The 25,873-nt window shown below is 34.5% G+C and overlaps 1 protein-coding gene across 4 annotated transcripts in view; it reads left to right on the top strand.

Annotated features, from left to right (window-relative positions):
- The window catches only part of NR3C2 (nuclear receptor subfamily 3 group C member 2), a 375,105-nt gene that overhangs the window by 262,516 nt on the left and 86,716 nt on the right, over nt 1-25,873 (top strand). For all 4 annotated transcript variants that reach the window (XM_027866801.1, XM_027866799.1, XM_027866798.1 and 1 more), the window contains exon 4: nt 2,937-3,053. In XM_027866801.1, the coding sequence (XP_027722602.1) occupies nt 2,937-3,053 (117 nt within the window). The remainder of the gene's footprint in view (nt 1-2,936; nt 3,054-25,873) is intronic.

Raw genomic sequence — 25,873 nt, 5'->3', positions numbered from 1 at the left:
TACACTGAAAGATTCTTATGCAACAGAGGTGAACTGGTGAGTTCCATTGCCTGGATGAAAAAATTGCTAATGAGGCTTTGATTATAGATTCAGCCCCTCTGCATGTCAGTTAGCTCTACTTTATTCCATATTGACAAATGGCATCCCTCACCCTTATTTGTCTCATAGATATGGTCTATTTGGTCTAATAGAGGAAGAAATCAGAGTATGTATAGATCAGTAGAACTTTATCAACTTTATCAAACTTTATCAAAATCATTATATCACTACATATATGTACATATATCACTATTTTCACATTTTTGCTTTAATGAAGCAATAAAATGATTGATCTTCATACTGTGGTAGGCTTTCTAAGTGTATCACTAGAATCTTGCATTGGCCACACAGCCCTCTGGGATTTGTAGTTCTTCTCATTTGAGGAAGAGAATAAACTAACAGCCTTGGAAGGCAGTGGGGTAGATTTTGAAGGATAACAGGGTGAGGATCTTGAGGATAGGAGTATCTTGCCCTACCATCCTTCCCCTCCCCCCACATTTCTCTACATGCTTCCACCTCTAAGAAACTTCTCAGTACTGATATCTATTCTGTAAAAGATGTCATTTTTGACTGCTCTATAGATTCATTTCCATAAATGTTCCCAAACCAAATCTCCCTGGTCACCAGTCCCCTATATGTGTTGTCTCCCCCTCTTAGAATGTAAGCTTCTTGAGGTCAGGGACTGTCTCACTTTTGTATTTATATACCTAGCACTATGTGCCTGGTACATAGTAGGGGCTTAATAAATCTAGACAAGTCAGGAAGCATTTATTAAATGTATACTATGTGCAGGCACTGTGCTAAGCACTAGGAATGCAAATACAAGAAAAAAGAAAGATAGTCCTTGCCTTCAGGGAGCTTACTTTCTAGTGAGGGAAGATAATACATAAAAGTGAACTGAAAAGGGGAGTAGGATGAAGGTAGAAGGCAGGGCATGGTAAAGACAGTCCTGTGGAGATGAGTCAGCAGTGCAGCATGGGGAAGGAATAAATGCTTTCTCATTCATTCACTTGTCCCTTTAGATCTTGCTGGGTGAAAACCATCTAAATCTAAGAGTCACATGCAATAGGCATAAATAAAAAACCCAAGCAAAAATCTAGTTAGAGAGCAGTTCATAAGAAAACATAGTTGATTGCAAACTCAATAGAAATCAACAGGATGATCAGACTACCAGAAAAGTCAGTGGGGTGATAAACCCATTCTAATCATATTTTAGAGTATCTCATTTAGCAGAATGTCACATTTTAATGGTGACAGGTCCAAAAAAATAACAACAGAATAAGGAGACTTGTAACCATATCACTTGAAAGTACTGGGAATGTTTAACCTGTAAAAATGAAGATTTAAGGGGCACACATATTTGAAAAGCTGAAGGATTAAAACTTGTTCTATATAGATGCAGAGAGCAGTCCTGAGGTCTGCCAACTCTAAAATTCTGTGCTTTTTTTTCTTTTAAACTTTAGACCCCTTAATTCAGTTCTTGTAGCTTCTGTGGCTTAGTTCTTCGTTTTATAAGAGGTATTTACAATACTTAATACAACTGTCTTAAAATTTTACATGTTATCCTATTTGGACCTATAGATCCTCTGAAATACATTCTAATGGGAAGATCACAACACATGGAAAGTTTCAGCTGTAAGTCAGATGGAAAAGTCCTATGGTCCTTAGGGTACAGTGGCAAAGCAGATGTTAATAGATTTTCTTTAATGTTCAATAAAATATAATTTTCTGATGTTTAACTATTTAAGAGAGTCAAGGACTTTGGTGGCAAGACCTTTCCTTTCTGGTTCTTTAGTAACCGTGGCTGTGGCACCTGCAGTTTGCCTGGCTGCATCTCCTTCGGGATGGCTTGCCAGGATGATAGACTCATGCACAGGAGTGGAAGCATTACTATTCCCAAGGCTTTTGGGTTTACCTTCCTGGGTGGTGCCCATTAGGATCTCAAGGGAGATGATGGTCAAGGTGGAAGTGTTGGTTTGACTTACCTGGCAATACTGCTTCCTGTTAGATGAGGAAACTGAAACCCAGACAGGTTAATAGGTTATAGAGTGAGAGTTTGAACCTATGTCTTCTGATTACCAACCCACTCTTCATTCTGCTGTACCATGTTGAGTCTCAGTTCCACAAATTTAGAATTTTGTAAAATATTTGCATAAAATGGATACACATACAGTTTTATGTAATACATTTGGACCTTTATTTTATGTTGTTAGAGAATCTGAATAAATATTTTGTGGTGACCTGAAAGAGTCAATGCAGCTTTCCTACAAGTCCAACTTTGAGGTTCTAGGTGTCATCTATATCTGAGTTACTATAATGCTTAAGAATCATTGATACTTACATTATCATTAAAAACTGAAAAGGTTGAAATCTCTTATGTCCATATCATACTATTATGGTTGTTAAAATACATTAATAATAATAATGATGATAGACAGAATTTTTATAGTGCTTTAAAGTTTGCAAAGCACTTTACAGATAACATCTCTTTATCCATACTACTACCATTGAAGGTAGGTTATTATTATCTACATTTTATAGATGGGGAAACTGAAGCAGGTAGGAGACCTTGCCCAGGATTATAGAGCTAATAAGTGTCTGAGCCTGGATTTGAACTCAGTTCTTCCTATCTCCAGGACTAATACCCTAGCCATTGGGTTACCAAAGCTGCGTTGGAGATCACATTATGGGTGAAGAGGACCATCCTTATATTGTTACTTCTACTTATTTTAGAAAGAGTTTTCAGGAATTGAGATAATATCTAATGAAAAGGAGTTTTTACAATTTGAATTGAATTGAGCTGATTTCTGATTAAAAATGAGAATCACATATTTTCAGTTTACTTAATGGAAATTTTAAAAATTTATTTTCATGATCTTTTTTTTTCCTTGATTCAGGGCAACACAATTACTTATGTGCTGGAAGAAATGATTGTATTATTGACAAAATCCGAAGGAAGAATTGTCCTGCCTGCAGACTTCAGAAATGTCTACAAGCTGGAATGAATTTGGGTGGTGAGTATTAACAGTTGTACATTTAAATTTTAATAAGAACAATGAATAAGAATTATCTAGTGCTTCTCTGAGCTTCACATTTAAGGTGCAAAAAAGTACACAAAGGTCAAATAATTCTTTTAAAATTCTAAATTATTTTGAGGAAATACATGTTTTTTATGTCTTCAAAAAATGTGTAGAGTGAGAGTTTAGTATAAATGATTGGCAGTTTTAAGATCTATTTGGCACAGTGACATTACCAGTGTTTATAATATGAACACTAAGCCTATTTTTTGAACTCATATGGTCTGAGTTAAGCTAGTAAGTTTTTAAAGTACACACACATATACTTGTAGAAATGCAAACACACATATAGCACAAGACCTCTTCAATGCTTAAAACACATTTTAAGAGTTATTTTTTTCCAAATTGTATCAATGGCAGCTCTATTGTGCAGGTTGGTTTTTAACTTGCAACTACAGTTAGCTGTAAGTGGGGTTTGGATTAGTATTTGATTTAAAATTCATGTAATTTGATGTTGGTTGCTGTACGTGGCATAGGTTTTGTGGTTTGGGTAATAAGTTTCACTAGAAAGGGTTTCACTTGACTGTGATTAAAAGTGAAGAGTGGGAAATGAGCTACATAGAAACTAATTTCTGAGAAAGTATTTTTATCTATATTAGAGTCTGCCCACTTTTAATTCAAACACTTACTAAGTATGGAATTTTTGTTTTATTTTTTAAATCATCATTTCATATCATTTAAATCATTTAGAGTGAAATTTAAATATTATCTACTCCAATCTGCTTATCTTAAAGGTGCAAAAAAAAAAAGTTAAAGGATAGAGCTGAAGAAAGTTAAGAGATGACCCTATGGTGACACAGGTAGCTCAGAAAAATTAGACTTAATATGAAGAATACATCAGGACCTTGTTTTGTGACTTTCCTGATTTATTTATTCTGAATCTGTTAAGTACTTTTTATATGGAAAGCACTCTTCTGAGTCTGAAATTCAGACAAAAAAATGGAGTAGTTCCTGTATTCAAGGAAATTAGATACAGTATTTATAGAGTTAAGTAAATATAAGAGAAAATATATAAGTAAATTTAAAGAGAGTTAGAAAAGCTATAGGGTTCAAGAAAGGCTGCTAATTTGAGGTTTTCTAAGTCAATATATGGGCCTCAGGGATTAATTTTTATTTGAGTTTGACACCACTTGCCTGGATAATAAACAATTCTTCATTTGACTTTCCCTATACATAGATATATGCACAAATACACACACACACACACACACATATATAAATACATACACATACATATACATATATATGTATAAAACTATCCTGCTTTCTTAAGTTACCATAGATCTCTTTGAAGATGCTCTTTTATATTCAGTTCTATAAAATATCTAAAAATATTTTCTTTGTTCCTATGAACATGAATTATTCTGAATATTAAAATGAAAGAACATTTCAAATGCTGTTTTTACAAGACACAATGTATTTATTATGGGTCATATCAGTCTATTTAAATTTCATATCATATAAAGAAATTCTTTAGAAATTGAAAATAGAAATAACTAGTTCTATTGTGATGTTGCAATGTTTTCCAGCATAGTTGTCTATGGTAATAAAATTCAGTCATGTTGAAGATCTATTTCTCCTTTGCCTATTGCTTATGTTGAAGACAGTAATTCAGTAATATGCTTTTGTGGGTGAAAGTGTAATTTGTCTTTAATCTTTTACAGAAAGCTTATGGTATATTTTGTTACTTCACTTTTATTATTTTTAGTTTGTTCCTGGAAGACTAACATTGCTGGAAGTAGTGGGATAAAGTTCATTTCTTTAATATGGACTCTTTGAGTTTTGAAAAAAAAATGTAGATTAGATTCCCCTTCTAATCCTGTTTGAATATTGCCTCCCAGTCCCTATTCTAGGCTGAACTGAGCTGCCTTCCTTCTTCAAAGGTTTGCTTTGGGTCTGGCTCACATTGCTCTTGGGATATAGGCCAAAGGGAAATGGAAATTGAGTATTTTATTTTAAATGGCTTTTCTAGTAGTGCAAGACAGAGAACAAGATAAATGTAAAACTTCCTTTCCTGAGCTTAAGGTGGGACAGACAGTGAGAAGCTATTCTTATCACCTCTCCACTGCCCACCCTTGCCTTCCAACGTAAAACATATTATCCTTAATGATCTACCCCCTTGATTCTGATGTGTGAGGAAGAATTAAGCAGAGAGAAAAGAGAAACATTATAATATTATTAAGCTTAATTGGATACATATATAAATATATATATATAATTTTCATAATTATATAAGTAAACTTAATAAACATTTATTAAGTTGAACATTAATTGGTAGGTCTCCTTAAAACAGTGGCAGTTAAGCATTTTTGTGTTATAGACCCCTTCTCAGGTGAATATTTTTAATGCATAAAACAAAATACTTAAGATTACAAAGGAAACCAATTTTATTGAAATATAGTAGTAACAATATCTTCTTTAAAAGCCAAGTTCATATGCCCAAAGGGCTATAAAACTTATATTCTCTTTGATCCTGTATAACCACTGTATCCCAAATACACTATGTATGGTCTGTATCCCAAAAAAATTTAAAAAAGAAGGGAAATGGACCTTTTTGTATAAGGGGATTTACAACAGCTCTTTTTGTGGTAGCTCAAAATTGGAAATTGGGGGGATGCCCATCAATTGAGGAATGGCTGAACAAGTTGTGGTATATGATTATAATGGAATAGTATTGTGCTATAAGAAATGATCAGCAGGATGCTTTTAGAAAAATCTGGACAGACTTACATAAATTGATGCAGATTGAATTGAGCAGAACCAAGAGAACATTGTACACAGTAACAGCAATATTGTATGATATTCAACTGTGAATGACTTCGCTATTCTCAGTAATACAGTGATTCAAGACAATTTCAAAGGATACATGATGAAAAATGCTATCCTCCAGAGAAAGAACTGGAGTCCAAATACAGACAGACATACTATTTTTCTCTTTCTTTCTTTCTTTCTCTTTTTTTCTTTTTTCTTCCTTCCTTCCTTCCTTTTTTCATTTCTTACTTTCTATTCTACTTTTCTTCCACAAAATGACTAATATAGAAATATGTTTTATATGATTGCACATGTATAACCTATATCAGACTGCTTACCATATGAGGAAGTGGGGTAGGGGGACAGAGGAAGTGAGAGAATTTGAAACTCAAAATTTAAAAATAATGTTAATTATTATTACATGTAATTGGGGGAAAATAATATATTATTTGCTATTATTAATATTAAATATTTAATAAATATCAACTATTTACTATTTAATAATATTAATATTTTTTAAAAGTTCACAGAACCTAGGTTAAGAACCTCTGTCTCAGAGTGACAATGAATCTTCTAATAAAAACTTTACATACATCTTACTTAGGCCTTATCTAAGGGTAAACATTGCATTTTCATGTGTAAAAGTCCTTCAATCTGACACATCCCCCCCTACCTCTCCAACCTTTTCTTCTGTACCCCAATAAAATTAAATGACGAATGTCGGCCAAACATAATTTCTGCTTTTCTTCTCTATGCTTTTGTTCACACTGTTCCCTTTCTTAGAATTTCCCTTTCCTCCTTCCCCCAATTCCTATCAGTTCTTTAAAACCTAACTTCCCTGATCTTTGCTGTGTTGATAAAAACCTTTTCCCCCTTAGGGAAAAGAAAGGAGGGTATAAGCATTTATAAAGTTTTAGGCTCTTTTGATCCTTAGACTCAACATAATATTGCCTCGCTCCCCTCTAACATACTTATCATGTATTGTTGTTCATTATGGCTACTTATTTGAATAGCTTTCTGTTAGACTGTGACCTCTAGGAGGGCAGCGAATATGTCTTATCTCCACTATTATCAAATTGGGTGCATGGCCTGTTAGAAAGGACACAATAAATATATTTTTAATACTGAATCAGTAACTTGCCTCTTAGGAGACTGATAAACAATTGGTCCTTAGAATTGGACATACAAACTTTTAGCAGGGACTAAAGAGCAACAGTATCAAAAGCAAAGCAACAAATTGAAAAGAAATATGTTAACTGAAGAAAAGTATCTCTGTGTTTGCCAGAAATTGTTGGTGTGGTCAGTTCTTGAAAAAAAAAAAAGTCATTCTAATAAGAGAAAGCATAGGTTGGTCCCTAGAGAGAAACTTCATTTAATACTGAAAAGCTAGTCAAAGACACATTTTTTCTTATCTTAAAATTCACTTAAGGAAATCCTTCAGTAGTCTGTGGTATCTGTGGGTGTTTAAAAAACCCAAGTATAGTGATTTTTGTGAATAAGTCCCCATTCTTTAGTTAGTTTCCTCTTTCCTATCCCCACCCTCAAGCTTGTGGGCTTAAAATAAATAAAATCTCAGAATAGTCATGCTTAAATTGTGTCTAGGAGAGAGAGCACAAAATAGAAACTATAACTTTTATACAGGAATAGAAAACTAAGTTTTCAGTCTCCAAATGCAAGATTAGAATAATTGAATATCATATTAATACAAATCACTTTTTTTCCAACATATTTCTTCAAGATTTGATATACGTAAAATGGGAACTCACCTCCTATATAGGAGTCAACAAAGTACAACCAGTAGTGGCTTTCCATTTGATTTACTATATGACTTTCTGGAAAGCTTTAGTCTGGCTAGATTATAAAGAGGAACATTAGAAAGACAATTGCTGGGGTTTTTTTTCATTTATTTTATTTATTTATTTTTGGTGAGGCAATTGGAGTTAAGTGACTTGCCCATGATCCCACAGCTAATAAGTATCAAGTGTCTGAGGCTGGATTTGAATTCAGGACCTCCTGACTCCAAGACCTGGGGCTCTATCTACTACACAACCAGTTGCCCCAGACAATTGCTATTTTAAATCATGAGAGAAGAAGTTTCAGAGATCTTTAAAAAAAATTATTCTTCTAAATGATGTAGGCACATTTCCAATATTATTCTAAGACATTGAAAATAATGCAAAGTGATATAAATTAATCATGCAAATTAGTAAATCATTACTGACCAGAAGAATCTTCATGCCTAAAATGCAGTCCTTGTTGTCTCCCCTTCCCAGTCTTTCCTCATTCAGGGTTCAGCTTAATTGTCATTTCCTCTATGAAGCCTTCCCCGAGCCCCACAGTTGTTAGTGTTTCCCCAATCTCATTTTCTTATATTTTACTTATCCATATACATGTTGTTCCCCCTAGAATAATATAATCTCTTTCAAGTAAAGCTAGTTTCATGTTTGATGTAATCTAGTAGTGAGATGGAGTCCAAGATTTTTTTCCCATGCCTTTTGTATATTTACCTCCTTCAGATAACCTTGTATTTTGGTCCAATCTGGCTGGTTTTCTTATCTTTGTCGTGTGTGTGTGTGTGTGTGTGTGTGTGTGTGTGTGTGTGTGTGTGTACCATTTCTACTTTCTCTATATATAAATCTGGACCTGTGATATTAGGATCCAAGTGTGGTGGTTCCAATATCCTTAATGAATAAAAATTTTTAAAATCATTTTTGGAAATCTCAATCCATTTTTCTCATGTTTGGAGTCCTTTTTTCATCTTGAAAGTCCCTGAGATGGCTTTATTGAATTGCTATCTTATTAAGATTTCTTTAACCAGGTTTTATTCTTCACTGCTTTTTTTAGCTTTATATATGAGATGGTACTGCTCATTGTTTTCCATCATCCTTCTAGGTAAGGTTTTATAAATGAGTTTATATTCTGATCTTACGTTAACCTTGGTAGCCATCTCTCTGTTTGGCAAGTAAGTCAGATGTTTAGTGACTAAGACATGTTCTAGGTTCAACGTTGTAGCAATTAATTTATCTTGGTTAAATTTCTGGATGAAATTATAGTTGAGGTGTGCCATTTCCGTTGGTGATTTCCCAATTCTGATTCTTAGTTACCTCTTTAGATAATTAAAGATTAGTTTGATTTAATTGTCTGCCTTCACTGTTTTCTTATTGTTTTATTCTTGCTAAATGGGCTTTTTAGAATTTTTGCTTCTATTGATCAAAGTTTAGGGAAAAGGGACCTAGAGAACATTAGTATCTACTAACCTATATGCTTATATCCTGTCTATACAAAATCTTTGAGAAACATCTATACAAGAATCAAAAATATCCGAGATATTAGAGAGGAAGTAATATTTCACTAGTGATGGTCAGCAATTGACATCTTGACCATTTCACAGTGATCTGAGAAATATAGAGAACATAAAATCCTACTGTACCTTTGGTTTGTTGACTATGAAAAAGCTTTTGACTCAGTTAAGCAAAATGCTGTCTTAAAAGCTCTTTTACAACACATTATCTCCCAAATGGACAGATAGATGGGATATGAATTATTAGAAGGAACTCCCAAGTTCATTCAATGATACTCATATCCCCAGCACCTACCACAGTGATTTTTATACTGATGTCTAATAAATGTTTGTGGAACTGAGATCATAGAGCTATTAGGAAGTTTAGAGATCATTTAGTACAATTCCTTCATTTTTTTTACATGCGGAAACTTGGGTCCAAAGTGATTAGCAACTTGACTAAAGTCATAGGAGTTAATCTCTAAGACTCAGGTTTCCTGAGGATTGTGATTAAGAAATGCTCAAGTGAATCTGAAAGGATTTGAAGAAAATGCTAAATCTGGAATCAACATTTCCATGAAATCAGTTTGTTAGAAACAAATAAGCTGAATGGTCAGGTTCTGGTTACAGGTATCGCATTTGATAAGTACCCTTTGCCCAGCCTTATCATGTTCCATGGATTAAGAAGCAGCACCAGCGAGTTCCATACTTACTCTCTCAGACCTAGATCAGGAAATGGGTATGGGGCTCAGCATACCTTAATGTCCTAGAATGTTGATCATACAGTTGTGGATTGAATTATTTTTAGGTATCGCTCACCTTTTTTTTCATTTTGTATGTTAACTTGGGTGATCTTGTGGTTTCTACTGGTGATCAGCAGAGATAGTTAGAAAATTACTGAAAGATCAATATATTCTACAGGTGCTTGGAGGTATTAAATCCAGTTTTAAGGTTTGTTTGTTTTTCTAAACTGGATAGCATCTCATTTATAAATTTAATGACTTCAGCTTATGTCAACAGAGTCTTTATTCATAGCAGTGGACCCATCCTGTCCTTATTTTACTCATTATCCAATGTAGCTTTTTTTTTTTTTTTTAAAAAGGGTTGTTTGTTGTTGTCTATAGTAATTTTTTGCAGGCTTTGTCTCATTCCAAACTTGACTTTTCCTTACCAATTTTGAAATATCTGTAGATTCAATACCTAAGAATTTGAACTCAGCAAAAGATCTTCTGCATAACCCTTTAAATGCTTCTTCCTTTTATTTATCAAATAATTTGAAATTGTGTCATCAATAGAACCAGCTTCTCTATTAGGGACTTGGGCTGTGTTATCCTGTTTATCTTTTTCTCTGAGTTTGTGATCTCTTCTCCTAAAACCCAGGGTACATATCAGACCTTGCCTGATATATCTCTCTTAATATAAATTCTAAGCCACTGGAGCCAATTTCTCCCAATGTTGCTGTTTTATCAATTCAAACTACCACTTTCTCTTTGTGGTCAGGTCAGCATTTTCCTATAAAGTGTCCTCTGTCTCATAAAAAATGAAATTATTTGCAGGGCTCTGTCCGTTGTCTTTTCTTAGAACTTCCTTTAGGGGTTGCCCCAGAAAAATCCTCAGAATTAACTTCATAGAACTGTTATAATTAGGGTTAGGGTGGAAGGGCAGGGAAGGAGGACCATTAATATCTAGAATTTTTAAATGTTCAAGATTTATTTCAGGAAAAGTTCTTTTTTATACTTGTTTTTTTAACCATCTTTCCTATTTCTCAAATTGGTCTAATTTACAAGTGAAAAAATAGATCACAGTTAGTTTCATGTCTTCCATTTAAATTTAGAGCCATAAAGTAGATTACATTAGGAAATTAAACAGAATAAATGTAAATACTAATGAGAAATCAAACATTAATTAGCTTAGAAATTTGCATATGATTGTATACTGACTTATTTTTACTTTAGAATTTTAAAAGGCTAGCCCATTTATTTGAAAAGCATTGACTCTTTTGATAAGTTTTTGTATTATCTTTAGGAAGTGAGTGTGATATGTAGAAAGTAGAAAAAACTCTGGACTGATCACAAGGGATAACTGAGTCTACTGCCTTAAGCAAGTCAGTTTTCTCATCTGTACTATAGAGACACATATTTGCCTTATCTCATGGGTCTCTGGTGAGAATGAAATGACATAATACATTTAAAAGTAGTTTGAAAATTGGAAAATATTATACAGATTGAAGGTATTATTATCATCTTCACTAGAATTTATTAAGCACATATATAAAATACAAGAAAGAACACTTATCCTGGAATTGAATTTTAAGTCATTCTAAAAGAATTCAAGTCTTCCAGTATCCCAAAGAAATTATAAAAATGGGAAAAGGACCCACATGTACAAAAATATTCATAGCAGCTTTTTCTGTGATGGCAAAGAATAGAAATTTGAGGAGATGCCCATCAATTGGGGCATGGCTGAACAAGATGTGGTATATGAAAGTAATGGAATACTATTATACTATTAAAAATGATGAGCAAGCAGACCTCAGGAAAACCTGAAAAGACTTGTATGTACTCATACTGAGTGAAGTGAGCAGAACCAGGAGAACATTGTACACAGTAAAACCACATTGTGCAATGACAAACTTTGATATACTTAGCCCTTCTCAGCAATGCAAGGATCTAAAACATCTCCAAAGTCTCATGATGGAAGATGCTCTCCACATCCAGAGAAAGAACTGTAGAGTTTGAATGCAGATCGAAGCATACTATTTGCTCTTTTTTTTCTTCTGTTTTGTTTTGTTTCCTCTTTCTTGTGATTCCTCCTATTGGTTCTAATTCTTCCTTACAGCATGACTAATGTGAAAATATGTTTATAGGAATGTATATGTAGAGCCTATATCAGATTGCATGCTATCTTGGGAAGGGAGGCAGAGAGGGAAGGGGAGAAAAATTTTAAACTCAAAAACTTATGGAAGTGATTGTTGAAAACTAAAAATAATAAAAAAAGAAAAGAAAAAAAGAATTCAAGCCTTCTGAACTGTTTGGTTACTCACCTCTAAACTACTCATTTTCTCTTCTTGTTTCGTCTATCAGTTTTATGACTTCTTAGCACATTAGATTAGAAAGCCCCTGTTCTTGACAACCTGAGGAAATCAGCAGAGTATATGGGCTATCTATCAGTTATTCCTCATATTCAAAACATCACCAGACCATCTTTTTCTTTGATGACATCCTTTATCGCACTTTAAGTCTGTAATTCCCTGTTTGTAATGTATTGCAGTATAATCATACCCACCATGCACCTTGTGGGTGCTACTCATTTTCAGTTCTTTGGATACCATAGTGTTCCAAGTCTTGCACCTTTTCTTTTAACCTGTGAACAATATTAATATTAAAAAGTGGACTTCCTTTGTTTCTGGGAGAAGTTTGTGGTCATTAAAAGAATATTGCATTTTCCATAGGCAATCTGACCAATCTCCTGCCCTCTTTTTTTCAGCCCCAAATGGGTATTGCTCAAGTATTTTAAGCAAAACAAAAAATACTGTGTGGTTTTATTTCACTTTAGTAGTTTATAGAGTTAGGAAAAGGAATAGTTTCCTACCCTTTTTTTATTTGCCAGTGTAATTAGTTGAACTGTTGAATCTCTGCTTTACTTACTTATTGGAATGATACTGTTAGAGCAACAGCATAATCTAGCTAGAGTTATACTTGTTTTATATTTTTCATTTTGAGGTGGGTTTTTTAAGTGTGTTGTATTTTCTGGTTTAAAGTTTCACTGCTTATTTAGTACCACAATCACTATGTTCATCATCTCCAGTTAGTAGTTAGCATGTTGTACTCATTCTTCCAAATTCCTGGTATAAGACTTTTGTTTTTATTTCCTGAAGGAATTTTTGTTGGAATTAATTTAAATCTTAGCTTCTGAAAAAGAGATAGAAATTGTTAAGTTTTTTGTTATAGTTGTTATTTTCATTATAGTTACTCTAGTTATTTAAAGTTATCAAAAAGTAGAGTAGGGTTGTCTTGGGGAAGTATTCTGAAGGTCCTCAAAGAAACATAGAATGACCACCTAATTATAGGAGATGTTTCCAAAGGAATTCCTGTTTTCCCTCTGGATTGAACTAGATGACCCCTGTTTTCTCTTCCAAACCGAAGATTTTCAAATTCCAAAAACTGTGGTATTTAATCTCTGATTCTTTTTACCTAATCTAATAAGACCAAACTCATTTGAAGGAGCTCTAAATGGAACACCTTCAGCAGAGACAGTAGAATATAATCTTCTGTATTTATGCGTAACTGAAAAAATTTTACCTTGGTCAATCAAATCATTTCTCACTATCTTAGTAACCAGGTCACATAACTAAGTAGTGGTTGCTCATAATTTTAAATGAATTGGAATAGAAAAGCCAGTTAAAGGGGAGTAGCAACCTGGATGGGAGTGGAGGGTAGCTTTAGAGAATGGGTTGAGGGTGCTTTGTTTTACTGTTCCAGACCTCCTTTCTTCTACTAAGAGAGTAAAAAAAAAAGAGGCAGAAAAGAGAGCAATAACTGCATCATTATATGAGTTAGAATGCTCTTTATAATATCAATTATAAGCCATTAAACACTTGATTTCAATGTATGGTATGAAAATCAGTAAATACAAAAAGATAAATTGAAGAAACATCTCACAGGTCCTTGTGGAAGGTTGGCTGCCAACAGAAGTACCATTTCTTTCGTTAGTGCTAAAAATTCTTTTCATATTGCACATTCATTTAAAATACTGTCAGAAGTCAGTTTCTCCTGGGATTGATGAAAGGTCACAGGCTGCTTGATGTATTAAAAATAGAAATGGTCAAATCACAGTGTCATTTTCACTACTTTCCCTGAAATATCAAATGAGGAAATAATCTTTATGCACTTAGCAATTTTTCATTCAAATTCCTTATCCAAAAAAGATTGATTTTGATTTTAAGAGGAAACCACTAATTAGTATGTGGTATATGGTTCCTTATGGAGGAGGAGTATCCTCGAAAGTTGTTATAAGCTAATGTATTCTACATTTTCATTTCCAACCTACACATCTTTATAAATTTGTCCTTGGAAATTAGCTTTTATTTGACATCCATGATTCATCCCAAAAAACTCACCAGCTTTAAATGTCATTATAAGTAATGACTTTAAATAAAACTGATAAGCATTGTGGCTTTTATTATGATCATTACAACTAAATAAAACATTTTAAATGTCACAGATGTCCTAGGGGAACAAAGTATCAAAGATGAAGATGTAATCCATGTCTTCAAGGAGTTTACAGTCTAGATTAAATAAAGATTAAAGCTATGCCTTTTTTTTTCAATTCAGTGGTTCCATTACTACTCTTCAATTGAGTTATTATATATTAAATAAAATTATTATTGAGTTTCAAAATAGTTTATAACTGTTAACTCAAATACAATAAAACTCAGAATATAAAGAATTTTAAAGTAAAAATAACTTTTAAAATAATTTCATTTTAATCTACTCAGAATATTTCATTAATCCACTCAATATTTATAAGATATCTACTATTAGATACCTCTTCTATGATAGAAACTGGAGAAGGTAGAATTATAACAAAAGACAAGGCCACTTTGCCCTTTAGGAGCAGAGTCTAATAAAAGTGAGAGAGCACTTGAGAAATGTGAGTTTATTTTGATTAAGGTTTGCAAAGTGCTTTCCTCAGAATGACCATATAAAGTAGGTGGTGCGTGTGATGGTAACCCATTTTATAGATGAGCAAATTGTGGCTCAGAAAGGTGAAATTACTTTTCCACTATCTTTTAATTATATATTCTGATCAGGGAAGAGTATATAGAATGTATTGTAACCCTAGTTTGAAACCATATCCCTCTTTAAAAAGAAGAGGGCGATGAAAGAAGAACAGTCTTAACCCGTTTATATTTAATGTAATTTACTTCTATTTCATCTTTTTAAAATAATTTTTTTCTTTTATTCCTCCCTCCCTTCATGATCCACTGTCTAAAATTTGAATGTTTTTCTTATGACTAATCCCTCCTTAAATCTATCTTCTTTACTTACTCCTATCTCTCTTTCTTTGTCTTATTCCCTCTTTAGTTTAATAGATTTTTACACTAACCTATGTGTGCACTCAACATCCCTTTGGTTTAAATAAATCATCTAGTTCAGATCATTCATGTTTACTTTGCCTCTTCTAACTTCCTTCCTCCATGTTTTCATAGGCTATTCATGTACCCTAATTCTGTGAGATAATAAGTTTAATTTCCCTTTCCTCTTTTCTTCCCTTATATGTTTCTTTTTCCTTCCCTTTTTTCTCTTAAAAATGTCAAAATATAAAAGAAGTCCTTTTCCCAGATCTAACTATATTTATTTCCTTTATGACCCTGAAAGACAGGTTTCTGAGGGGAAATTCATTTCTTCTCCCCTTTCATCATCATAAAGACCCTCCCAATTGCTCAAATGTATTTACCTTTCTAGGCTTCTTTTGACTCCTTTGTTTGCATTTGAAAATATCTGTGCATCTCTGGTTTCTTTACCAGGAATACTTGGAAGTCATCTATTTCATTTAATCTCCACTACCCCCCCCCACCCCTCATAAGATTATCCTCACTTTTGCCAGGTGAGAAATTCTTAGTTGTAAGCCTTTGTCTTTCGAAATAATCTATTCCAAGCTACCCTCTCTTTTATAGTGGTTGCTTCTAGATCTTGTATGATCCTGAGACTTCCTGATACTTGAACTCTTTTTTTCTGGCTAATTGCTTTTTATTTTATTAGGAAGTTGTGGAGCTTGGTTATGACAATCCTGGGAGTTTTTATTTTAGAGTTTCTTTCAGAAGGTGACCTGTAGATTCTTTCTGTTTTCACTTTGCCTTCTAGTTCTAATAGATCTGAGCAGGGTTCTTTCATTTTTTTTCTTGAAACATGTAAGCTAGCATTTTGTATGATCAGTGTTTGAGTCCTAGATTATCCATAACCTATTTTCTAAGTCAGTTATTTCTGATGCGCATACCTTGCATTTTCTTCTATTTTTTAGCGTATGGATTTTATTCTAGTATCTCTTGGTGCCTCAGGGAATCATAGATCTCTCTCTGGTCCCATCTAATATTCAAAGAGTCTGTTACTTAAGTAAGGTTTTTCATGTCCTGTATTAAGTTGTTTGTTCTTCTAGTGATTTCTTCTAGTAATTTCATTTCCTTTCCCATTCTTTCCTCTAGAGCTTTCATTTCAAGTTTATTATCATTTTAAAACTCTTGCTTCATTCTTTGAGAAATTAGAGTTTATAACAATTATGTGATTTTTTTCATGAATTTTTGATTGTAGATGTTGGGAAGTTATTCTGTATTTCTGTGTTTATGTTTTGTAAACCCTTGCTCCATCATATTTCCTTTTGATTGGCATTTTCCTCTTTTTACTCATCTTTTTCAGTCTTCTTGAATTGAAATCTTATGTCAAGGGCTAGGCTATGTGCACTTCTGAGAAAAATGGGTTCCTTTTTTGGGCCCATTATGGATTTATCTGGGGCCTGGCTAATGAAAACTGTCTTTTTCAAAAACCTCTAGAGGGTTTCTAGCCAACGCATGTGCTAAGGCAGTACAGTACACTGAGTCGATTGATCTAGGGTGTACCTTTATTATTGCTGTCCTGGTCTGAGACCTGCAGACTCCCGAGCCTCAGTTCAGGATCTGGGCAATGTGTCAACTAGTTCCAGGCATCCTTGGCTTGTCTCTGCTCCAGGTTCCTAACTCCATACCTCTTATATACAGCTTTAGACTCTAGGATTTCCTGATTGTTCTTTGGCCCCAGTCTGGAAGATTTGCGAGTTCTGAGTCCTGGAGCCAGGATTTTCTCTCTGGCCCCCTTTTCTGGTGCCTCCAGGCTTCTGGAAATTTTTGTGTGAACTTGAGCTGTAAAAATGCATTTGTTATAGTCTTCCTTGAAGTTCTTGACCATTATTCAGTCTGTTGCTTTTTAAAAATTTTTGGATAGAATAGTTATAACAACAGGCTATTCTACTTCCATTTTGAGAAGACTGTGCCTTATGCCCCTCTTGGTAATATGCCTGAAGTGAGTTATATTAACTTTCTTCCATATTACAAAGTTGACTCAGGTTTATGTAGTCCACCTAAAGCCTCCAGCTCTTTTTCACATAAACTACTCTTCAGCTATGCCTCCCATATCCTGTACTTCTGTAATTCATTTTCATAACCCTTGTCCAGGCCACTGTCCCTCATTTGTTCCAATGGTCACACAGAACCAGCAGGTTTAAACAACAGTCCTCTGACTAAAATCATAATCAAATGCCCACAAATAGAAGCAGTTCTCAAGATCATTTAAAAGCAGTCCAGATGATAAAAACTCATAAAAACTACCAACAAAGATGTTTTAAAAAGCAGTCAGCAAAGAGATTCCCTGGGGTCTCAGGAGCTCTCTGACATTCTCTAAAAATACGTTTTTAATCTTCTTGCCCATAGGATCATCATCTGAGTTCTAGACCAGGCTACCTGGGCACATTAATTCCAATTGTTCCCATGCCCATACCACAACTTCCTTGCTTCCAAAGAGCTTGTTATTGTAAGAGTAGAGAAGGGTGGAGGTGATGACACACCTCCCCAGTTCCATCAGGAGCTTGGCCCAAATGGTTTACAAGCATGGCTTTAGATTTTTTGCTATTAAATTTCATATTATTACATTCAACCCAGTGTTCTTGTCTTGTCTGTCCAGATTATTTAGTAGCCTGACTGTCATCTGCTGTTTTAGCTGTCCCTCTGAACTGTGTCCTCTGCAAATAAATCAGTTGATAGAATTGGGAAAATTTAGTCTAAAAAACAGGATGCTTTAGGAGGGTCATGATCATAGTCTTCGAGTCTTTAAAAGACTATAATTTGGTAGAAAAAATTAGTCTTGTATTTGGGCCTGGAGAACAAAACTAGGAATAAAGGGTAGACATTGCAAAAAAAGAAAATTTGAGTTCAGTGTAAGCAAAAACTTCCCAACAGTTAGTTAACCAAAAGTAGAATTGGCCAGCTCAGGAAGGCAGTGGGTTGCTTGTCACTGAAAGTCTTCAGAGAAAGGTTGGATTACTAGCTTTTGTTCCACTTTTAGCTAACTGTTAGGAAGTCCCATGGACTCTCATCCAGGTTCTGATTTTATACCCTGGCCTCTGAGATTCCATGTTCACTGAGGACACACATTTGTCAGTTAGTATCTAAACACCAGGATGATGTGGAAAACTAACTTGTTTATGCCAGTTTTAGAAACCTGATATCATATTATTAAATCAATTGTTTCTCCATGGTACTCTTTTAAGTGTGCCTAAATTGCATGCATATAAATTACTTACCTGTTTGAGCCTCAGTTTCCTCATCTGTAAAATAGAAATTTTGGACTAGATAAACTCTGAGGTCTCTTCCTTCCCTGAATTTATGATCTTATTACCCTGTGAAATAGATATTTCGAGTTTAAAGTATAATATTATGTCTATGTATTTATATTTTAAAGTGTCTTTGTACATATACATACATAACATAATACACATATAATTTAAAAGTGTAACATTAGAAACATTTTCTAGTATCTTGGAGTCCAGATGGGGGGTGTGTGTGTGTGTGTGTGTGTGTGTGTGTGTGTGTGTGTATGGTGTGTGTATGTATGTGTGTAAATTTTTTTAGCATCTGTTCATCTTCTAGGAATTATGCATAGAAGCTACTTTTCTATATTAAGACTAAATTTCAGGACTTAAAATAAATTTCAGTGCTTCTTAATATACCTTTGTGATTTTTGTTCTTTATTTGGAAAACATATTCATGATTTTTCTCGCCCATTCCTATAACCACCAACCACCACCAACAATAAAGACTTTCTCTATCCTATACTATTTTTAAAATTCATCTTTATTCATTTTAATTCCTTAAAAAGAAAACCTTTCCTTCTTCATGTTCTCTATCCCTACCCTTCTGAAATTCTAGGCTAATTGTTTTATTTGTTGTTGTGTAGTCTCTATTTTAGCTTTTTATTCATTTTTTTTGCTACCTCACTAAGTGATCTCAAGTTTAACCCTTACATCCCCTGTATCTAGTTTTAAATGCATTTAGCTTTAGTACCTTCTTTAGAGAGGGTTAAGTTAAAAATAGTAACATAGTAAGGACTGGATCAGTCATTTCATTCATCTAGGGAATCACCAGGTAAGGAAATGTCTACCAGTGCCTTCCATCTACTTATGGTCTTAGTGAGTTTTCTAGGGCACTGAAATGTCTAGTAACTTTTCCAGGGTCACATAGCCAGCCAATATATGTTGGAGGCAAGATTTGAGCTCAGATATTCCTGGCCTCAAAGCCACCGTCTATCCACTCTGCCTTGCCAAACCCAAACTCTAGCAGGAGTCCTAAATTGTAGTCAGATGGGTGACAATTCTTTATTAAGCATTTACTATCTGCCATGTTTTTTTTTTAAATCAGGTTCTAACATTATTTAGGTTATATCAGAATATATTCAGTCTATGATACTTTGATACCTAGGGCTATATCTTAATGGTAGCTATTTCAGATCTGAATTTTAATGAATCAGTGCTTATGGATTTTCATTTAGAGTGACACAAAGCAATTGTCAGGTCCCTTTCCCAAGGCCATTCTTTATTTTGGTCAGACTCTCGGTGCAAAAAGATTAATTCCTTTTCAGTCATTTCAGTTGTGTCTAACTCTTCATGACCCCATTTGAGGTTTTCTTGGCAAAGATAGTAGAATGGTTTTCTCTTTCCTTCTCCAGCTCATTTTATAGGTGAAGAAACTAAGATAAAGAGGGTTTAGTGACTTGGTCAGGGTCACACAGTTAAGGCCAGATTTGAACGCAGGAAGATGTCCTCCTGACTGTAGACTTGGCACTCTATCCACTGTGCCACCTAGCTGCTATTTAGATATTACACACACAAGCCCTGTCATCCTGCTAAACAGCTAGCTGCTATCACTTATCCCCTCTAGCTGCTCATTCCCTCCTTTGTAAAATGAGGTTTGAGCAGATGTTCTCCAAGGTCTTAACTCCTATAATCCTAGTTTATGCTATAGTGCTATAATGCTATAGGACTCACCTTCTTAATATATATCTGAGACATAGACTATTTACCATCAATATCATATCACTACCATTACCATTAACATCAACATATATATGTGTGTGTGTGTGTGCGTGTGTGTGTGTGTGAGTGTGTGTATAAAATACAGTACATCCCAATAGTACAGTTTCTCTGGGCCAGTTGCATCATGAATGGAGTCTGTTACCATTCAGGGTTTGGGGGTAGGTTTGTATGGCTAATTCTGTGGATTACAGAATTATATTACATAGCTGAGATTCTCCAAGGGGCAAGCTAAGAGCCTGTAGCATCTCTCCTCAGTCATAAGAATTGGCAACAAAAAATGTTTTATGTAATATGTAACATAGAACAATATGGTCTAGCAGCTTGAAGAACATAGCAAAAACTGGCTCCATCAAAGAGGGAATAATGCACAATTGGCATTGAGTCATCACATTTCTTATGTGTTGTTTGTGGGCAACCGTCCCTCTAGGATGGAATTCTCATTATCAAAAATGCCATCAATTAACTTTGTTGATTAGAGGCACTGTCCATTTATGCAGTGATACTTACATACTTAATAATATTATAAAAGTGATGATTATCTAGCAGTGTTTGCCTTAAATGAAAGGATACCTGCTTTTAAAACATAAGCAGGTAAGTAGGGACAGGGGTGGCATTTTTCTCTTCATTTTAAAAATAGTGGTCCAACTTTTGGTCATGCTGTAGTTGACTTTATGACTTTATTATGATTTTATTGACTTTAGTGTCAATTTTTTAAGTGTTCACCTTATTGCTATTAGCATAGATTCTGAGTTCTATAGCAGTAATTTCAGAGACAGACCCTTTAGCCATCTGTTAAGTGTAAAATAAGCATATTTCTATCCTACTCTTTAAACCAAAAGTATCAAGCATATAGCTCACAGCAGTCCCGTGGTCCAAACCGGATTAAAATGTAATTGGGAAATATTTAACAAAACAAAGCATAGCATATTAATATGTGGTTTTCTAAGTCAATATGTGGCCCAACGGGTTTAATGACCTCTGTTTCTATTTGATTTTGACATTACTGCTTTATATCAACTACTTTCACTCCCATCTATCTCTTTGGATACAGAGGAACTTACTGGAGAGTGTGTTTTGGTTGCCTGCATTTCAGCTTCATAGAGCAAAATGGAATAGCCAAGATTACAAGTGTTGACTAAAAATTAAAACACATTTAATTGAGAACTTCATTTTATTTAAAAAGAAAAAAAAGTTGTTTTAATTAGACTTTTGTTATAGTTCTACTTGTACTTTTAATATAATTCAAGAAGAAAACTGTCAAGTAAATTTTAAAAATTGAAATGGCAAGGTCTTCCCAGGAAGTTGTTTGAACTCAGAATTAGATTCTTTTCTGAGAGACCAAGTCATAATAGCAAATGAAAAATAGAAGCCAGCATTATAAATAAAATTTGCTGCTCAGTCATGTCTTGTTTTATTTTGTTTCCAGACCTATTTTGACTTGACTGTAATGGCAGCCTTCTCTGACACCAGACAGGGTGTATTTCTTCAGCAGTGACCATAGACCCAGTAGGTGATATCACAGAGGTCATCCAGTTAATGCACCACATTAGTAGACAAAATTTTACTTTAACTTACCTTAAGCTAGAAGTGCCAGGGAAGCAAATAAATAAGGAACAAACCCAGAAAAAGTGCTTTCTTAGGTGTGTCTTCAGGGACCTCTAGGGGTTAAGTTGTCCTTGAGAACTTCCAGATCATTTTAATTTGTATCCTGAGGAGATCTCAATATGGGGTTTTTATTGGGGAGAGAGAGTAGGATGGGGCTAGATTCACTAGTATATGCATAATTGGTTATTAATAATTCCAAATTTAGCCTCAGTCTATAATAATGTCAGTGGAATAAAATGTTATTTAAAAGTATCAAAACTACAAACTTTAACATATCTCTGATTCTTCAGGCTTTTAAAAGTATTTTTTTCTTGAATAGTGTTGCCCTATTAAGTAATTCATTTGTTAAACTAATTCTTTCTTATATTTATATTAACATGTAAATATGTTTTTAACTTTTTGAATATCTGTGTGGTTTTACATACATTTATAAATGTGTATATATGCTTATATATACATGTGTATGTACATATATACATCCATATGTGTATATACACACATATATCTCATTATGTGTGTATCATGACAGTACAAAATGGACAATGAGTTGAGCTCAGAATAAAATAGGAGTAGGACGGTAGGCTAGATTACCTTCAAGAAAAAAAGATTCTTTTAATAACCCTAAACTTCTCTCAAAAATTATAATCCATTCATAAAAATCATTTAATTCATTATTTAGAAATGTATGTTGGATGGTTGAAAGAGAAAAAAGAGAAAGAACCTTACTGAAAGAAAAGAGAAAAAAGAGAAAGAATTTTACTGAAAGAAAAAAAAATGATTCTGGTAAAATCTAAGTAGCACCTAAACTTTCATCATCTGGGAAGCATGTAGACAGTATACTGTATATAATTCTGAGGTTCTATTGCCTCATTAAATCCAATTTGTCTTACTAATTGAGCACACACATATGCAGATACACACACATATATGTGTGTATATGTGTGTGTGTGTGTGTGTGTGTGTAGTGACAGACAAGCCCAAGAGGTTATCCAATGGTGTGGCATATTCGGGGCAATAGACATGCATCATCAGCTTGTTTTTTCCTTTGTGGGTGGTTAGACTAAGGCTTAATCCAGGGGTGAGGAACTGGGGGCCTTGAGGAACACATGTGGCCTTCTAGGTCCTCAGGTGTGGCCTTTTGACCAAGTCCAAGTTTTACAGAACAAATCCTTTTATTAAGGGGATTTGTTCTATGAAGTTTGGATTCCGTCAAACGGCCGAACTTGAAGACCTAGGCCCACCCCTAGACTGAAGCTCTTTGAGTAGGTATTTACTTCTTTTCATCATTTTAGTACCAGTGTTTTACCGTTTTTGTTGCATGCTATCAGTCATGGAACACTATAGTCTCTGAAGCATTAAGAATTATTTGTTGAAAATCATAGTTTCTGAGTCACCCAAGTAACATACAGAGACAGTGTGGATGAACAGAATGGGTATCAGGTGAAAACGTGCGATAAATACAACTTTGAAGAAGAGCTGGTGTAAGAGCTGCCATCTGAGAAATGTTTGAGCAGTAATAATGTTGGACTGGCCGTGCAGTGAGAGCAAGGGATGATTGGCGGATAGCCTGTGGGCTCCGTCGGGATTCTCCACATGTCAGAACAAAGCAAGGAAGACGTCATGCATGGTAGGTGGACCAGCTGTGGCCATGGACAAGGACCACACACGGGAGAAGTCATGGATCTGACACGTTCGATGTCATTAGAATCAACTTCCAAATCAGTGACATCACAGATGCATTTAACGATTCAAACTAAAATGAATCGGCTTGTAAGTATTGCCCGAATATGCTCATTTAAACTGCAATTTCAGAAGTGGAAGAATAACCAATTTTAGATGGAAAATGAAGCTATTAAAAATGGGAGAAATGATTATTCCTTTAGGAAGGACGTGGATGAGCTTGAAGAATGACTGAAGGAAAGCTCCCTGGATGGTGGAAGGCTTCAAGAGCATGTCTTAGGTAGGAAGAAGTGGGTATTTTTATCTTGTAGAAGAGAGACTTAGGAGGAGAAGGGAGCTATCTCCAAGTATTTGGCAGGTTGTCACTTGGATTAGATTTCTTCTGCTGGACGCAGAGAGCAAAGAGAGGTGCGCTGGGGGAAGCTGCAAAGAGGCAGATTTAAGCTTGATTGGAAAGACGAGATTACCAACAGTGTACTGTACCAAATGGAATGGGCTGGTTTGGGAGGCTGTCAATTCTGACTCACTGGCCCAAGCAGAAAACTTAATGACCATTTATCGGAGATGTCGTACAGGCAATTCTTGTTTAGGTAAGGATTAGACAACATGGCCCTGAGGTGCTTTCCAGCGTGGAGATTTTGTGAAATATTGTAAAGGGGAAAAAAGCAATAGAAAAATAGTTTTGCAAAAGCATTTGCTTCACCAATATCCTTTCATTTTTTTTCCTTTCTAATAATTGCTGTTGATCTTTTGTTTATCCACAAGATTTAAGTCTGAAAAAACATCATCTGAACAGAAAGCCGGTGTATTCAGGCCATTGGGCAGGGAATCAAGGAATCCAGGCATGAAGGGAGCACACTGCCTAGAGAATTAAATAGATTGGGAAAAGGAGGAAAACTGGAATGTTCCTGAAAGGGTGTGGGTAAATGAAATTATTTTTAGTATACTTTATATTTAAAAAAATCAAGACCTGAGAAATCTGATTGATGCAGTAATAAGCTACAATTCCAAAGGACTGACGATGAAATATGCTATCCACATCCTGATAGAGGTGATGGACTCAAGATATAGAACAAGACATGTTTTTGGACATGGCCAGTGGGGAACCTTTGCTTGACTCTACCTGATTGCTATGACTTTTGGTTTTTGCTTCATTCTACCTTTTTTCTTATAAGGGTTTTCTTTTTATTTGTTGTTGTTATTCAGGTCCTTTTGCGTGGAGGGGTAAAAGGGAAGAATATAGTATTTATTAACTGAAAAAAATGAATTTAATTTAAAAAATAAGCTATACTAAGAAAACTCACTACTTAGAGTAATTTTATAGTAACTTTTTTATAAATATTATTTTTAAAGACTAAACACCTTAATTTTTCTGTTATATAAATAAGTATTTTCATATATTGTATTTGTCTAAAGAAGGTCATTTCTATACTGATTTGCCACTCACAAGTAGTTTCCTTTTATTGCCTACCTTCAAGTCACGGGCTTTTCTTGGTGTCTGGCGAGTTCTGAACAAGCTAACCCTGTTAAGCTGACTGATTGAACATGAAAGGCACAGTAAAAATAAGCTAGGTAATATATTTTCCAGTTCACTGCCTCTTTCTCTTGCCTTATTCACCCCTTTGACCTTGTTTGAACAGTAATGTATCTTCATACAACATACTTAATGAGACTGTTTACCATGCATACCTAATGAGATTGTACCTTATATAATACATTCTCTTCTCCACCATATTCCTCAGAAAGCAGACCCGTCATCTTTTAGAAGAATTAACCTTTTGACTGGAAGAGAGGCACCTCCTTAGTGGACACAATTTTCACATTTCTTGTTTTGTTTTTGTTTTTTTTATTTTTTAAGAATGTCATATTAACATCTGGAAATTTTGCATATAAACAGATCAGTTTTGAGAATAAATGTTCCCCAGGTGTAACAGTTTATCCCACATGGGTTTTTAAGTGTCTTTTTTCTTTAATAGTACTGATTTCTCTTTTTAGACAAATTTACTTATCTGTGCTAATGAGACATTAGAAAACAAACTTCTTGAGGGAAGGGGCTGTCTCCTTTATGTATCCCCAGGATTTAGCACAGTGTCTGGCACATAGTAAGTGCTTAACGAATGCTTATTGGCTGACATAGAGCTATCAAAGAAAAAGAAAACACAAAAACTTTACAGTAGCCTAGAATGATATTGTCTCTCTCCTTCCATAGTTCCTTTCTTCCCATAAACCCTTCATAACTGCAAACAGGAGAGTTTATAGATCTGGATTCCCCAGCTCTCAAAACCAACCACGAGAAGAAAAAGGCCTGTATAATCCACAAACT

This window comes from Vombatus ursinus, unplaced genomic scaffold, assembly GCF_900497805.2.
Source record: "Vombatus ursinus unplaced genomic scaffold, bare-nosed wombat genome assembly UNPS02014784.1, whole genome shotgun sequence".
Taxonomy (NCBI): domain Eukaryota; kingdom Metazoa; phylum Chordata; class Mammalia; order Diprotodontia; family Vombatidae; genus Vombatus; species Vombatus ursinus.
This window is presented reverse-complemented; position numbering and strand designations above follow the sequence as displayed.